Genomic DNA, 15454 nt, shown 5'->3' with positions numbered 1-15454 from the left:
TCCAGGCCCTGAGTTCAAGCCCAAGGACTGGTCAAAGAAATAATAACCAAGTACTGGTGTTGGGATTTGCATCCAAAATTTGACAAAAATACAAGTTTTCCAGCCTATATTTGGTCTCCTGTTGAAATTCCTTGGTAACCTAGAATGGTAATTTGAATCTAGGAACCTTTTAGTTAAATGCTGTGACTGGATTCTCCTCCACCCTTATTCATTCTTCAGTTTTTGTGACAGGATTCTCCCTGCCTTAATCATACAGGAGTTGAATAATGGGCTGGAGGTGGACAGGTAGAGAACTTGGAAGTCTTAGGCTCCTGCCAGCCTGAAGAGCCAGCTGTAGGAGATAATTATAAATTCCCACCACCCTATATTAGAATAGTAGATATTACAGCTCAAAGGGCATTAGTCTGCTTATTCAGTCCCAGGCCTTGCCCCTCTGCCTAAAAAAAAAAAATCATCTAGTCTACTGACATAGATCTAATCAGTGGCATCGAGGGAGCCAAGGACACCAGTTCTAGTCCAGTGACCAGGGCTGTGCGGCCCATTACCCAGCCAGTTCCTAAGCTCACTTCTGCAGGCCCACAGGGCATATAGAGCATGTCCAAAGATGACTTGTGGGCAAAGCACCACACTACTTAGGGTAAAAACATGAAGACCTAGCTCCAACTCTGGAGCTTACAATTGAGGCCAACCCAGAGACCCGCAAAATAAAAGTACACAAGCCCAGGGCAGAGTAAAAGGACATGAGGTCCTTGGCCACCTCGGGGGGGAGAGGGGAACTGGGCGGTGTTGACTGTTGGGCCAAGACTCGGCAGGGTCCACAGAATGGGGACCGAGCGGGACCGGGCGGCAGCGGTCGGGGTGCCGCCACGCCCTGGCTCCAGCGACCGGCGGCCCCGGGCCGCAGCCGGGGGAAGGGGCGGGGTTTGAGTCGGAAGTCTGTGGCCCAGCTCCCGGTCACGTGGGCGGGGCTAGGCCGGGCCGCTCGGCCTCAGGTGAGTGACGGGTGATGTGAGCTGGCCGGCTTGCAGCGCTCGGGGTCCGACCCCCTGCCATTGCTGTGGCCGTGGCCGGGCCTGGCGGTGACGGGCTGTTTCTAGTGCAGGGTTGCACTCAGGAAGCATGTAATTTAGTTCCATCCGAGTCTGAATGTAGAGAATGACTGCTATCATTTTCGGGGAACCCAAGCTCTAGGTGGAGGCTGGAGTCCCTTCTGGCACCGGAAGCCTCAGCCCAGCTGAGGACTGGAGGTCGCAGGCCGCTGCCACCGGGGTCCACAGCTGCCCACATCCTTCCCCAGTTGTCTGAGGTGGCCCAGTGGCAGGATTCTGTCTGGGCAGCGTCCCTCGTGAGGCCTCTGTCCTTCCCACAAGGAAGTGGAGAGAGGAAGAAAGGGTGAGCACCAGGGAAAGTCAGGCGTGGTTTTGACTGTGCACGGGGGGCCGTGGGAGTGACCCTCTCCTTTTGGCTTGACAGGAGGCATGGCACTCTGGCGGGCATACCAGAGGGCCCTAGCTGCGCACCCGTGGAAAGTCCAGGTCCTGACAGCTGGTGAGTGTGCCTCTGGGACTAGGATAGGACCAGAACAGGCTGATTTGGGAGTCAGGGAGCATTCATTTCATTTCCTGCTCTATTCAGCCTCTTGCAAGGGTTGGCCGTCACTTATCCCAATCTGTGTGTTTGGGACGGTGAGTTCCTAAGGCTAATTTTAAAGGGTTTGCATAGTTGGCCTAGCTTTGAAGTAGGATTTGAAAAAAAGCTGAGCAATCCATCCTTTAAAATACAGGCATAGGAATGGCGCTGTGGTTCAAGCGGTAGAGCGCTCGCCTTGAGCTGAAGACCTGAGGGACAGCGCCCAGGCCCAGAGTTCAAGCCCCACGACCGACAATAATAATAATAATAATAAATAAAAATAAATAAGCCGGGCGCCGGTGGCTCACGCCTGTAATCCTAGCTACTCAGGAGGCTGAGATCTAGGATAATGGTTCAAAGCCAGCCTGGGCAGCAAAGTCTGTGAGACCTTTTTTTTTTTTTTTTTTTTTTTTTGTCGGTCGTGGGGCTTGAACTCTGGGCCTGGGCACTGTCCCTCAGCTCTTCAGCTCAAGGCTAGCGCTCTACCACTTGAGCCACAGAGCCACTTCCGGTTTTTTCTGCTTATGTGGTGCTGAGGAATTGAACCAAGGTCCTCATGCATGCAAGGCAAGCACTTTACTCCTGAACCACCTTCCCAGCCCAATAATTACCTTTTTTTTTTTTTTTGGTCGGTCGTGGGGCTTGAACTCTGGGCCTGGGCGCTGTCCCTCAGCTCTTCAGCTCAAGGCGAGCGCTCTACCACTTGAGCTACAGCGCCACTTCCGGTTTTCTGGTGGTTTATTGGAGATAGGAGTCTCACGGTCTTTCCTGCCCGGGCTGGCTTTGAACCTCGATCCTCAGATCTCAGCCTCCTGAGTAGCTAGGATTATAGGCGTGAGCCACCAGCGCCCGGCTTCTGTGAGACTTTTATCTCCAAGAAACCACTAGAAAACCAGAAGTGGTTCTGTGGCTCAAGCGGTAGAGCCTCGCCTTGAGCTGAAGAGCAAGCACAAGGACAGCACCCAGGCCGAGTTCAAGCCCCAAATAAATAAATAAATTACAGGCATTGCCCCAAGAGGCCCCAAATTGAAAACTAACAAATTCTCTCCCAACATTTTATAGTATGCAAAGCACTTTGTGTGTATGAGCACGCACACAGGTACACACACACACACACCAATCTTGTCACCAAATGCAGGTGAAGGTTAGTGAAGTTTCCCTTTACAAGTAGACTCTTCACTTAGGGTTCTTGACTTCAATCACAGAATAGGAATTTCTGGAAAAGTCATAATGTTAAGAAACTTGGTGGAGATTTATTGAATAAGCAGGCAATCACAAGCACTCATGCTCTGTGAGTGCTCTCAAAGGGAGAGAGAGATATACAGTACTTTGGATGTCGGGAATCTTTATATGGTAAAGGTAGGGGGTCTGACTTAAAGATAGGAAAAGATAGGAGTTTGTCTTTGCTCTCAGTCACATTGGTATTATAGCACTTTCTGTTTCTGAATGTTTTGGCCATTTCATCCCAAAAGAATGCATCCTGCCATAAAATGGATGCTTATCCTTGAGATAAGAAAGGCATCCTGGTGTCTACATTTTGAGTAGGAGGTTGCTTACATTTTGGGGGAGCATTTCTCTCAGGAAAGCATACATCTTGCCAAGCAAATGTTAACTCTTTGGGTGAGAAATGCATCTCTCAGAAAGGAATGCATCCTGTTGTTTCTCTTTGGAACATAGATGGTGCTTCTGATTTTAACTACCTAGTTTCTGAATTGCCTTCACCAGGCCTCATTTTTTCTAATTTACCCTGCCTTAGTCCTAGTGCCTGGGCATTGTCCCCGAGCTTTTTTGCTCAAGGTTAGCACTCTACCACTTTAGCCACAGTTCTACTTCTAGCTTCTTGGTAGTTAATTGGTGATGAGTTTTATGGGCTTTCCTGCCCTAGCTAGTTTGGAACGGTGATCCTTATAGCTCAGCTTCCCGAGTAGCTAGGATTACAACTGTGAGCCACCATCACCCGAGTAGCTAGGATTACAACTGTGAGCCACCATCACCCGACTGCAAAGCACTTTTGTAGACATTGTGTCATAACTACTCCTCAACTACAGACCTCAAAGGTCTGAGTTAGAATCACTTGACTCCACATTAGCACAATTAATAAGTGCTGAAACTAAGACTCTTACTCCAGTTTATTTTCTTTTTTTTTTGGTCCAGTTGTGGGGCCTAAACTCTGGGCCTGGGCGCTGTCCTTCAGCTGTTCAGCTCAAGGCTAGCGCTCTACCACTTGAGCCACAGCGTTACTTCCGGCTTTTTTCTTTTTGCTTATGTGGTGCTGAGGAATCGAACCCAGGGCCTCAGGCATGCAAGGCAAGCGCTCTACCACTGAGCCACCTTCCCAGCCCACTCCAGTTTATTTTCTTTTTCTTTTTTTTTTTTTTGGTCCAGTTGTGGGGCCTGAACTCTGGGCTGGGGCGCTGTCCCTCAGCTCTTCAGCTCAAGGCTAGCGCTCTACCACTTAGCCACAGCGCCACTTCCGGCTTTTTTCTATTTGCTTATGTGGTGCTGAGGAATCGAACCCAGGGCCTCAAGCATGCAAGGCAAGTGCTCTACCACTGAGCCACCTTCCCAGCCCTCCAGTTTATTTTCTGTGTAGTAATTTTTTTTTTGTCGGTCATGGGGCTTGAACTCTGGGCCTGAGCACTGTCCCTGAGCTCTTCAGCTCAAGGCGAGCACTCTACCACTTGAGCCACAGTGCCACTTCCAGTTTTCTGGTGGTTAATTGGAGATAAGAGTCTCATGGAGGGGCTGGGAAGGTGGCTCAGTGGTAGAGCGCTTGCCTTGCATGCCTGAGGCCATGGGTTCAATTCCTCAGCACCAATAAGAAAAAAGAAAAAAGCCGGAAGTGGCGTTGTGGCTCAAGTGATAGAGTGCTACTTGAGCTGAAGAGCTGAGGGACAGCGCCCCAGCCCAGAGTTCAGGCCCCATGACCGGACCAAAAAAAAAAGAGTCTCATGGAGCCGGGTGCTGGTGTCTCACACTTGTACTCAGGAGGCTGAGATCTGAGGATCACAGTACAAAGCCAGCCCAGGTAGGAAAGTCTGTGAGACTCTGATCTCCAATAAACCACCATAAAACCGGAAGTGGTGCTTTGACTCAAGTAGTAGAGCACTCGCCTTGAGCTGAAAAGCTCAGGGACAGCACCCAGGCCTAGAATTCAAGCCCCACAACCAACAACAACAACAAAACATAAGAGTCTCACCAGTGCCTGGCCTTGTGTAGTATTTTTATTGTAAAATACACATGCATCTGCAATTTAAACAATACTAAAACTGAATAATTCGGAATCAGTAACCACCTTTAGGACCTCTTTATTCATCTCTTCCAAATTCGTATATTCCAAGGGATTACTACTTTGCTGAGTTTTTTCCTCACTCATTTGTTTTTCTTATCATTTGTTATGTGTGACTCCCCAAACTATATCAACCAAGGGTTTTTGTTTTGTTTTATTTATTTTATTTATTTTTTTGAGGAGGGTGGGGCTTGAACTCAGTGCCTGAGCTCTTTTGCTCAAGGCACTAGCCTTGAGCACTAGCTCCACTTTTTGTTTTACTGGTGGCTAATTGGAGATGAGTCTCACAGACTTTCCTGCTAGCTTTGAACCATGATCCTCAGATCTTAGCCTCCCAAGTACTAGCATTACAGGTGTGAGCCACCATCATCTGGCTAACCAAGGTTTCTTGTTGTTGTTGTTGTTGTTTTTAACTCCAAGTCCAGTAATGGAGTAGCAATCTTGAAAAGGTAACCTAGGTTCCTCGCTGCAAGAAGATGGCACAGAGATAGATAAGTTTGGTAGGGGAAGCATCAGCAGGCCTCTTACCATCCAGGAAAAAGCAAAAAGTGGTCATGTTAAAATGGGGTCTTGCCAATGTATAGAGGACTGTGGGCTGAGAAAAGGACTTTTCAGGAGGGATAGGAGGCAACTGAAAGTTAGAATGGAATAGGGATCCTCTCACCAGAATAGTCCTACGCCAGCACTAGAAACCAGCCTCACTGCATGACTGGCCAGAAAATGGACTCTTTACCTCTCTCTAGCCCCTTTCCAGTTTCCTGGGCCCAACCACCTCTTGTCCTGTCCTCAGAGTGTCGGTCAGCCTGCATGACTCACCTGGCTCTGTGTGTGGTGACTCATGCTGGACTGTGTGGCTGTGATGGAAACTGACACGCTGGGCCCTTTGCCCAGCCTCAGATTCCCTCAGGGCCCATCACTGCCAGATGGAAGGTTCCCCATCATGGCCATCAAGAATAAGGTGGGAGGGATAGTCCTTGTGTTTTTCTCCCCAAGGGATCTGTAGCTAAAAAAGGCAAGAATTAAAGCTCCAAGGGGGCCTAAACACAGAAATGAGGCTGAATGGGGGTTTAGTCTATCTGTGCTGGGGCCCTTCGGCATCATATTTTCAATCCTCCCAAGGCTAAGCTGATATTCCAGTTCAGACCTAAAACAACCTGTAGCCTTCTAGCACTTTGGGGCTTGAATACTGGGCCTGGGCGCTGTCCCTGCACTCTTCAGCTCAAGGCAAGCACTCTACCACTTCAGCCTCAGCACCACTTTCAGTTTTCTAGTGGTTTATTGGAGATAAGAGTCTCAAGGACTTTCCTGCTTGGGCTGGCTTTGAACCATGATCCTCAGATCTCAGCCTCCTAAGTAGCTAGGATTACAGGCATGAGCCACTGGCGCCCGGCTTTCTAGCACTTTTTTTTTTGGGGGGGGGGTCCGGTCGTGGGGCCTGAACTCTGGGCCTGGGCGCTGTCCCTAGCGCTCTACCACTTGAGCCACAGCACCACTTCCAGCTTTTTTCTTATGTGGTGCTGAAGAATGGAACCCAGGGCCTTGAGCATGCAAGGCAAGCGCTCTACCACTGAGCCACCTTCCCAGCCCCTTTCTAGCACTTTTTGTCAGACTATTTCAAACCTTTTGGACATTTTCTTCTTTGCTACTCAGTGTATTTGAGCCAACCTACAAATAGAGAGAGGAAGTAGATTTAGCTCATTGGGCCATTTTTGGACTCCAACTCAACAGTTCCTGAATGTGGGATAGCTCATCATATTGGAAAACAGAACAGACTTCAGACTTGGAGTTAGAAGACCAAGATTTGGATCTCTGAGCTATAGCACTTAGTAGTTGCCTTAAGGTACAAGTCAGTAAGCCTCTCTGGGCCTCAGTTTCCTCATTTAGAACTTGAGCTGAGTTCTACAACCTTACAAAGTCAGTATAGGGATTATCTCTGTGAAGAGGATTTGGTGATTTTTAAAAAATTACAATAATTAGCCAGGCACAGGTGCCTCTTGCCTATAATCAGGAGGCTGAGATCTGATACTCAAGATTGGAAGCCAGATAGAGGAGAGAAATCTAGGACTCCAGTTTCTTTTTTTTTTTTTTTTTTTTGGGTCCGGTCGTGGGGCCTGAACTCTGGGCCTGGGCACTGTCCCTCAGCTCTTCAGCTCAAGGCTAGTGCTCTACCACTTGAGCCACAGCGCCACTTCCGGCTTTTTTCTTTTTGCTTATGTGGTGCTGAGGAATCGAACCCAGGGCCTTGAGCATGCAAGGCAAGCGCTCTACCACTGAGCCACCTTCCCAGCCCCTAGGACTCCAGTTTCTAGTTAACTAGTTAAGAGCTGGAGGTAGAGCTCTAGCTCAAGTGGTAGAGAACCAGACTTGGGAAAAGCTGAGGGATAGCACCCCGGCCTTGACTTCAAGCCGCAGTACCGGCACCAAAACAAACAAAAAAAAACAAAACAAAACATACAATACACTTAAAAGCTCAAGGCACTGAACTTTGCTGTAGCTATTGGCAACCCAAAAAAATTAATTAAAATAACTTTGTGTGTGTGTGTGTGTGTGCCTGGGTAATGTCTCTGAGCATTTTTTTCCCTCAAGGCTGCTGCTCTACCACTTGACACACAGCTCCACTCTGGCTTTTTTGGTCATTAACTGGAGATAAGAGTCTCATGAACTTTCCTGCCTGGGCTGCCTTCAAACCACAATCCTCGGACCTTAGCCCTCTGAGTAGTTAGGATTATAAGCATGAGCCACCAGTGCCCAGCAACCAACTACTTTTCATAATGGGTTTGGGGTTGGGTTTGTTCCACATAGCATATATGTGGACATGGATAATATCTTCACTTTGGTTTTCCAAAAAGCAGAACCTAGAGTTTATAGACAAGTGCTTTGTTAAGGAGTAGGAAAGAAAGAAAGAGTCCATTTCCAAATTGGCCACTCTTCAGGGCTACTAGTGGCTTCATTTCTTGGAATGGATCAAGAAGCTCTTTGAAATCTTTTTTTAGGATAAATAGTTCTTTTTAGAGAAAAGATGACACCTTTATTCACCAGCTTCTATCCCACATTGGCCAAAGTTTCACCCCAAGGAACGTCAGTTCCCCTCCACTACCTTACTGCATACAATCACAGAAGGCACCAGTAGGGAGGTATCATGAGTCTAAGCAAGGGTCTGTCAGGTTGAACCGCAGCCATAGCTGGAACAAAATCTAAAATAGTTCAACGGAAGTGTCCATAATTTATCAGTTTGGGCCAAGCCCGCGTCAGGAGCAGTGGTGTGGGGAGAGGTTGGCTGTGTGCTCTATAGAGTCTGAGTCACCCTTCCCCTTCCCCTCTGGAGGGCCCTTCCACTCCCAGATCCATCCATCTTAGGCAACCTGCCCCACTATGGGAGCAGCTAAACTCCTGGTTTCCCTGGAACCTGAATTAAACGAGCCAGGGATGACAGCTCAAACAGGTCTTGGAGATGATCCAGTTTAGCCCAGTAGTACAGAAAGGGAAATGGAGTCCGGAACAGGGAGTGAGGTGCACTGAAGTCTCACACTGTCAGTGATAGAGCTGCTGTTACAACCTAGGGCGCTGCCTCCTGTTCTACCCTGTACTTGAGACTACTGGGCCTGGGGATGTGATCCCACTGGTCTCACCCTAAGCACTTAAACTATCCATTCTGTCTTATTTTCTAGCAACAAGACAGAGTTAAGACCAGGAGTAAGGACAACATTACAGACCCATCCCATGGAATGAGTTTTCCCTTCACTCTTAGGATTCAGCTCTCCCTGGGCCCTGGGCCAGATCATGGGGAAGCTGGGTGCCTGTGGCTCACACTTGTAATCTTAGCTACTCAGGAGGCTAGATCTGAGGAGCACAGTTTGAACCAAGTCTTTGAGACTTCAATTAACCACCCCAAAACCAGAAGTGGATCTGTGGCTCAAGTGGTAAAGGGCTAATAGCCTTGAGCAAAAAAGCTCAGGTACAAAACTGAGGCCGAGTTCATGCCCTTGGACCAGCATGCAAGCACACACACATGCACACACACATGACATGCACATGCCTGTACACACAAATCAGTGGGGAACAATTCCCATATCACTATAGAATTCGTTCCCACAGGTAAGTGGTTGGGGCTTTTCCACTGGTGGGTAGGGGATGGTGCCCAGAAGCAGGCTTCTCTTCCCCCACCTCCAGACCTAGTGCAGAGTGACATCATGAGAACTGGCATCTATCCAGGGGCATGACGTCACACCCACGCCAGTGTCTGCTCACTGGGCTCCGTGCCCAGCCTGGCATTGGGCATAACTGCCCAGTAGCATCTTTCCCTGTGCCATCAGAACTCTGGGTATTACGTGTCTGCAGGCCTTCAGTCCCAACTCCTGAGTCCAAGGAGAAGGGATCCAGAGTGTTGAAAGATCCAGAAGAACCAAATATATCCAGGAGGTCTTCTGGAATCTAGTGTGTTTGGATACTTAGGCTCATGGTTGGGGAAGGAAGGATGAGGAGTCAGAATATTTGACTTCTATTTTCTCTTTGCTTGACCTAGTGTTAGATGGTACTAGACTTGCCGCAGGGGCCCTGATCCGGGGCCCTGATCATCTGTGGACAAAGGACAAACTTGGGACCGACCTGTCTAAAATGACCAGAGTTGGCTAGAAGTACAGACCGCTACACTGCCACCGCCACCACCACCCCTCCCCTGCTCTTGCTGTTTCTCTATGACTTGGGAGTCCTTCTGGCTTCATGGGAATAGTTGGAAGCCTAGAATCCATCTTTCTCAATGGTTGAAAGTCTCCAAGACTGTGGGATCAGGAATTTGAGTTTTCATTCTAACTCTTGTTTGTTTTATTTGTTGTGTGTCAGTACTGGGACTTGAACCTAGGGCTTGACTCTCATTTGGTTTTTGGTTATTTTTGTGTGTGGTGGTGGGGGGGGAGCTCAAGGTTGGGACTTGAGACACTGTACCACTTGAGCCACAACTCTGCTTTCAGGTTTTTAGTGGTTACTGGAAATGAGCTGGGCACTGGTGGCTCATGCCTGTAATCCTAGCTACTCAGGCTGAGATCACGGTTCAAAGCTAGCCTGGGCAGGAAAGTCCGTGAGACTCTTATCTCCAATTAACCACCAGAAAACCGGAAGTGGCACTGTGGCTCAAGTGGTAGAGCGCTCACCTTGAGCTGAAGAGCTGAGGGACAACGCCCAGGCCCAGAGTTCAAGCCCCATGACCGACAAGAGAGAAGGGTGTGTGTGGGGGGGGAAGTCTATCAGTTCAGGAAACATCTTTGATACATGGGCCCTTTGGGACCCTGCTTGGACAGAGACTGGAGATGCCCACTGGTCTCTGAACTCATCCCAGCTTAGACTGGGAATGCCTTGACCTCCTTGCTTCTTTTGGTCTGAGTTGATCCCAGCTTCACAACTTATTACCCATCTCTCAGGGGCTCTTCCTTTTTTTGGGGGGGGGGTCCGGTCTTGGGGCCTGAACTCTGGGCCTGGGTGCTGTCCCTCAGCTCTTCAGCTCAAGGCTAGCGCTCTACCACTTGAGCCACAGCGCCACTTCCGGCTTTTTTCATTTTGCTTTATGTGGTGCTAAGGAATCAAACCCAGGGCCTCAGGCATGCAAGGCAAGCATTCTACCACTGAGCCATCTTCCCAGCCTCAGGGGCTCTTTCCTTTATGAACACATAACCACCAACTTCAGGGAGCTTTAGTGGGAATTTTAGGAGCCTGTAATCTGTAGCATCAGCCTAGGTAGACTATCAGACTGTCCATCCCTTTACTTACCCAGTGCCTCAGGCTTCTGGGTTCACTCCTCCCTCTCCCAGCCAGGCCTCAAGGGTGGGGCACAGGGAAGTACTATTTGGGTTGGGGAATAAACTCAGTTCTCCATTGTCCTAATACCTGAGTTTGACATGTTCTTCATACCAGGCTTAGAATCCACCCCCTCAACCAGGACTCAAACTTGGCATCTGATGTTCAGGCTTATTAGCTGGCGCTCTACCACCTAAGCCACATCCCCAACCCCAAGCCTTAGAATCTGCATGACTTTTCCCAGAGGAGTCCTATTGTTTAGAGCCGTACAGTGACATTTTTCCTTTGATTTTCTGAGCACCTAGCAAGGAGTTGGTTAGGTGTGATAGGAAATAAGAGAACCAAAGGTTCTGGAATGCTTGCCCTTCGGAGGTCATGTGTTCTGGGAAGAGCCACTTTGGGAGTTTCGGGGGGAACTCAGGCAGGACTGCCAGGGTGTCTCAGAGCTGCTTGATGACCAGCAGTCCAGGTCATCTAGGGGTGACCATCCCCATCCCTGGCTCCCAGCTTTTCCTAGCTGCTTCTGCCTAGGCTGTTCAGGGGTGGGGCTCTTCAGAGGGTATGGAGGAAACACAGAGCAGTGAGTGTGTAGCCAGTGTGGACGTCAGCACCAGCTTGAGACTGAGGCACAGGGTTGAAGGATGTGTTTGCTCAGGGATAATTGAGGGCATAGGGACAGCAGTGGCTTCAGCACTGGAGAGGGCTCTTATTACGCAGTGAGATACATGGGTGAGCTGGAGATCATATGGCTACTCCCCAGTGGCCTACATTAGTGTCTTCGCCAGAAATCATCACACCACCATGACTGACTAGGGTCTCTGTAAATAGTGACAGTGACTGCCTAAAGCGTCTTAGAGCTGAGCATCTGTGCAGTTGGGGGAATGCAGAGGCCTGTGGTAGGGGGAGGATGACTCTAATTCCTGTTGCCAACTCAATCTGAGAGTCTGGATTTGGGTTGATTGTATGGATAGGTGTCTAGGACTCTTCCTTGAGGGGACTCTGACTAGCTCAATAAGTCATCTTTCTACCTGGGCCCATTTGAGCTTTCATGTTTTAGGAAAAGAGTTATCCTTGCCTTCTGTACAAATAGAAACCTCAAGTCTAATGTGAGGCACATTGGCCAGGTCTTACATTAGGCTAAGGGAAAAGGAAAAGAGAATTTCTTACTGTTATATATACATATGATCTAGTCACCGTATGACATGCCTTCTAGAACTAGAAATGACAGTGTTTAGGTGAGAAACTACTTAGGCTTGGCATTTATTGGTTATCTAAGATCCCAGAGTTTCATACTCACATCTCAAAAATCAGTGTGGGAATGAAATAATCTGGAAGGCTCCATTCAGTCTTGACAGCCAATAGTTCTCAGCCCTGGGACCTTAGGTTCTCCTGCTATCTGAAGTTTTGTGTTTGCTAGGGTATTTTTTTTTTTTTTTTTAGAACTGTACCATTCAATGCAGAGTTCTTGGGCCCTGGTCTAGCCATCCAGTTTCTATTGGACAAACATGTGGTGTTAGCATCCTAGAGGAGTGGAGGGCTCTGAAGTGGCAGGAAGGGGCTGATCATTTGCTAGAATGAAGCCCTGGGGCTCAGTGCTAGAGCCTCAATCAGCAGAGTTTCCTTTCTCAGGAGAGATTCTGACACCCACTGTGTACCCTGCACAGGGTCCCTGATGGGCCTAGGTGACATTATCTCACAGCAGCTCGTGGAGAGGCGGGGTCTGCAGAAACACCAGACAGGCCGTACCTTGACCATGGTAGCCCTGGGCTGTGGCTTTGTGGTAAGTTCTGATTGCACTGGACAGTGGAATTCATTTCCCGCTCTCCTGTAGTTTTCCTTGGCCTCACACTTCTACGCTAGCCTGCCCCCCTCTTTTTGTCCCAGTGTCTACCTCATCCTGGATTTGGTTTCTAATGCCTGGGAGCAGAACTTTGCAATAGGAAAATAAAGTGCCCCTTACTGCATCCTGCAGCTCTGTCTGGGGTTTATTTTCAGGGTCCTGTTGTAGGAGGTTGGTACAAGGTTTTGGATCGGTTCATCCCTGGTACCACCAAGGTGGATGCACTTAAGAAGATGTTATTGGATCAGGTGAGCAAAGGAGAAAATAGTTGGGGAAGGTGCACCTGGGAATGGTGGGGTACTTAACGGATTCTAACTTCTCTTCCCTAGGGGGGCTTTGCCCCATGTTTTCTGGGCTGCTTCCTCCCACTGGTAGGGACACTCAATGGACTGTCAGCCCAGGACAATTGGGCTAAACTACAGCGGGTGAGTGGATCTCTGCTGGCCAGAGGACAGACACGGGGAAAGAAGACAGGCAAAAGTAAAGTGTGAAGAGAGTCTCTGAGCAGGGAGGAAAGGAGCTGAAGAAAGTTTGGGGCAGGAGTGTGCTCTGGGTCCCTTGGTGATACTCATGCAGGGTGAGGGCAGCGGCTTGGGTGTGCAAGTGTTAATTCTTCCTTCTGTTTCCCCCAGGATTATCCTGATGCCCTCATCACCAACTACTACGTAAGAACCAATCCTTCAGCTGGCACAGGAATCCCTCTGATGGGATTACTGTCTCATTTCCCCATGTGGGCACCATGCTCAGGGAAGCACTCACATTCAGCTTTTCGTGTGTAGGAGCTGGGGCAGGAGCAGGCATGGGTGAGTCTGGAGCTCTGGTGGGAGGAAGCCACTGACTTTCGCCTTCTCTTCTTGTAGCTCTGGCCCGCTGTGCAGCTAGCCAACTTCTACTTGGTCCCCCTGCATTACAGGTATGACAGATCCCTACCTTACCTTTTTTGTTTTTTTCTTTTTTTCTTGGGACTTGAATTCAGAGCACTCTACACTTGAACCACAGTGCCACTTCTGGCTTTTCTGTTTATGTGGGACTGAGGAACTGAACCTAAGGCTTCATGCATACTAGGCAAACATTCTACTACTAAGCCACATTCCCAGCCCCTTACCTTTCAAGGAAGAGCTGGGTTACCAAGAGTTGGAGACAAGATTTTTTTTCCTTTCAACCTTGACTTCCTTTAGACCTCTCCAGTCAACTCCTACCTCCCTAGGCAGAGCTCCTCAGATTCCCAAGCAGTTTATCTAGAACCTCTGATTCTTTAGAGGAACTGGCCTGGAGTATTCCTGTTTACCTGTCACATTCCTAGGGAGGGTTCTGTCTCCACAGCTCTTGTCTATACTCCAGTGTTGATGGCTTATCTGCAGGGACAGGGCCTGCCTATGGTATACTGGAAGCCTAATTTCAAAAGTTAGAACTAAAGGTCAATGTGAAGCCTTATTTTGACCTGATAATAAAAGTTGTTTCAAAAGAAAAAAAAATAGAGTTGAGTCCCAGTGGCTCACACCTGTAATTCTAGTTCACTCAGGAGGCTGGCACCTGGAGGGTCACAGTTCAAATAGCCCATGAGTCTCTACCTCCAGTTAACCAGCAAAAAGCTAGGATGGAAGCATGACTCAGTAGAGCAACAGCCAGGCAAGCAAGCCATGTAAGTGTGAGTTTTCTAGTTCAAATCTCCCCCAAAAAGAATAATAAATAAATAAGAGAGGTGAACTCAAGATGAATTGTTAAAATGCTTGCTGACAAACTGTCTTGGGCATGGGCAAAATTTGAAACTCTTTAGAGAAGACTAGGGACTTGCAAACCATATCCTAAACATTTGAATTCTTCACAGCATTCTAAAACTAGATCAAGGTTAAAATAAAGAAGGTGCCACTTAATATGGCAGGCAGCACATTTTGGAAAGTGAAATCTCTGTAGGTACAGGATGGACAGATGAATGTATTTAGAAAGAGCCTACACCGAGGAGCAGATCACAGAGCTGTGGGTGACAGGAGACCTGCTGGGATATTTAAGCTTCTGAGACCTTCCTCTGAGAGAGCATTGCATCTGAGCTGGCTGTCCTCTGGTGTGAGCGGCATAGTTCCTCCAGAGGGGCTGAAGGAAACCGAAATCTGGAAATTCCCAGAATAAGCCCTTCTTTTTGGTTATACTTTCCCTAACTTGTCCCTTCTCTACTTCTCTCTTCTTCCTCTTCACAAGTGTATCCCTGTTCCTTAGGTTGGCCATTGTCCAGTGTGTTGCTGTTGTCTGGAACTCCTACCTGTCCTGGAAAGCGCATCAGCACTAAAGCTCCTTTGCCCTGTCACTCTTACCTTGCAGTGATGCACCTTGATCCTGAACTGGTTAGATCACCTTCTCAGAGTGGGCACATCCATTTCTGTGGGGCAGGCTTGCTGGGGTGGACCTTACTGGGGTTAGCACTCTGAAATGGCACAGGCTGCTTCTGAAATCACCAGAACCACGTCTGAGAACTGTCATTAGTTTCATTGTGTGAATATTAGAGAGCATACTTACATGAGCCTAGATGGTATAAGTCAGCACTGATGTGGCATCCTGATATAAATGAGATGCAGGTCTGGAAGTGTGGATTAAGTAAGTGGTAGAGTGCCTACCTAGCAAGAGCAAGACACCGAGTACTACAAAAAAAAGACAGTAAACAAAAGATATATCAGGCTCTGCCAGCGTAACATGGCTTATTGTTTCAGAGAAAGCTTTTTCATAAGTAGTGATGCACTGTAATGATACAGTAAATACATTAACCAGTATCATTGTCATTTATTATCAAGTTGTATTACTGTACATAATTAAATATGCCATACTTTTCTACAACTGGCTTGTAGGCTTGTTTCTGCTAGAATTACATGAATAATGTATTGCACTATGATGTTACAATAGCTTCTGTAACTAGGTGG

The 15454-nt window shown here is 48.2% G+C and overlaps 1 protein-coding gene across 3 annotated transcripts; it reads left to right on the top strand.

Annotated features, from left to right (window-relative positions):
• Positions 1 to 956: 956 nt before the first annotated feature.
• On the top strand, positions 957 to 15371 carry Mpv17 (mitochondrial inner membrane protein MPV17). 3 transcript variants are annotated; one of them, XM_070025244.1, is made up of 8 exons: positions 957 to 992; positions 1474 to 1548; positions 12370 to 12485; positions 12701 to 12793; positions 12875 to 12970; positions 13178 to 13210; positions 13406 to 13458; positions 14760 to 15371. In XM_070025244.1, the coding sequence occupies exons 2-8, from the start codon at positions 1479 to 1481 to the stop codon at positions 14827 to 14829; spliced, it is 531 nt and encodes a 176-aa protein (XP_069881345.1). In that variant the 5' UTR covers positions 957 to 992; positions 1474 to 1478; the 3' UTR covers positions 14830 to 15371. The 3 variants fall into 3 exon arrangements, with proteins under 3 accessions (XP_069881345.1, XP_069881348.1, XP_069881346.1); XM_070025245.1 differs by lacking the exon at positions 957 to 992 and adding an exon at positions 1017 to 1392; XM_070025247.1 differs by lacking the exon at positions 13406 to 13458 and having other exon boundaries at positions 13178 to 13348.
• Positions 15372 to 15454: the final 83 nt, after the last annotated feature.

The sequence above is a fragment of the Dipodomys merriami genome, unplaced genomic scaffold (assembly GCF_024711535.1).
Source record: "Dipodomys merriami isolate MVZ:Mamm:240054 unplaced genomic scaffold, mDipMer1.0.p SCAF_17, whole genome shotgun sequence".
Classification (NCBI taxonomy): Eukaryota; Metazoa; Chordata; class Mammalia; order Rodentia; family Heteromyidae; genus Dipodomys; species Dipodomys merriami.
This window is presented reverse-complemented; position numbering and strand designations above follow the sequence as displayed.

Coding starts and splice junctions, on each gene's coding strand:
- Mpv17 (XM_070025244.1), top strand. CDS start 1,479: ATGGCACTCTGGCGGGCATACCAGAGGGCCCTAGCTGCGCACCCGTGG. Junction 12,971..13,177: donor ATTGGGCTAAACTACAGCGG/GTGAGTGGATCT, acceptor TGTTTCCCCCAG/GATTATCCTGATGCCCTCAT. Junction 13,211..13,405: donor CCCTCATCACCAACTACTAC/GTAAGAACCAAT, acceptor CTCTTCTTGTAG/CTCTGGCCCGCTGTGCAGCT.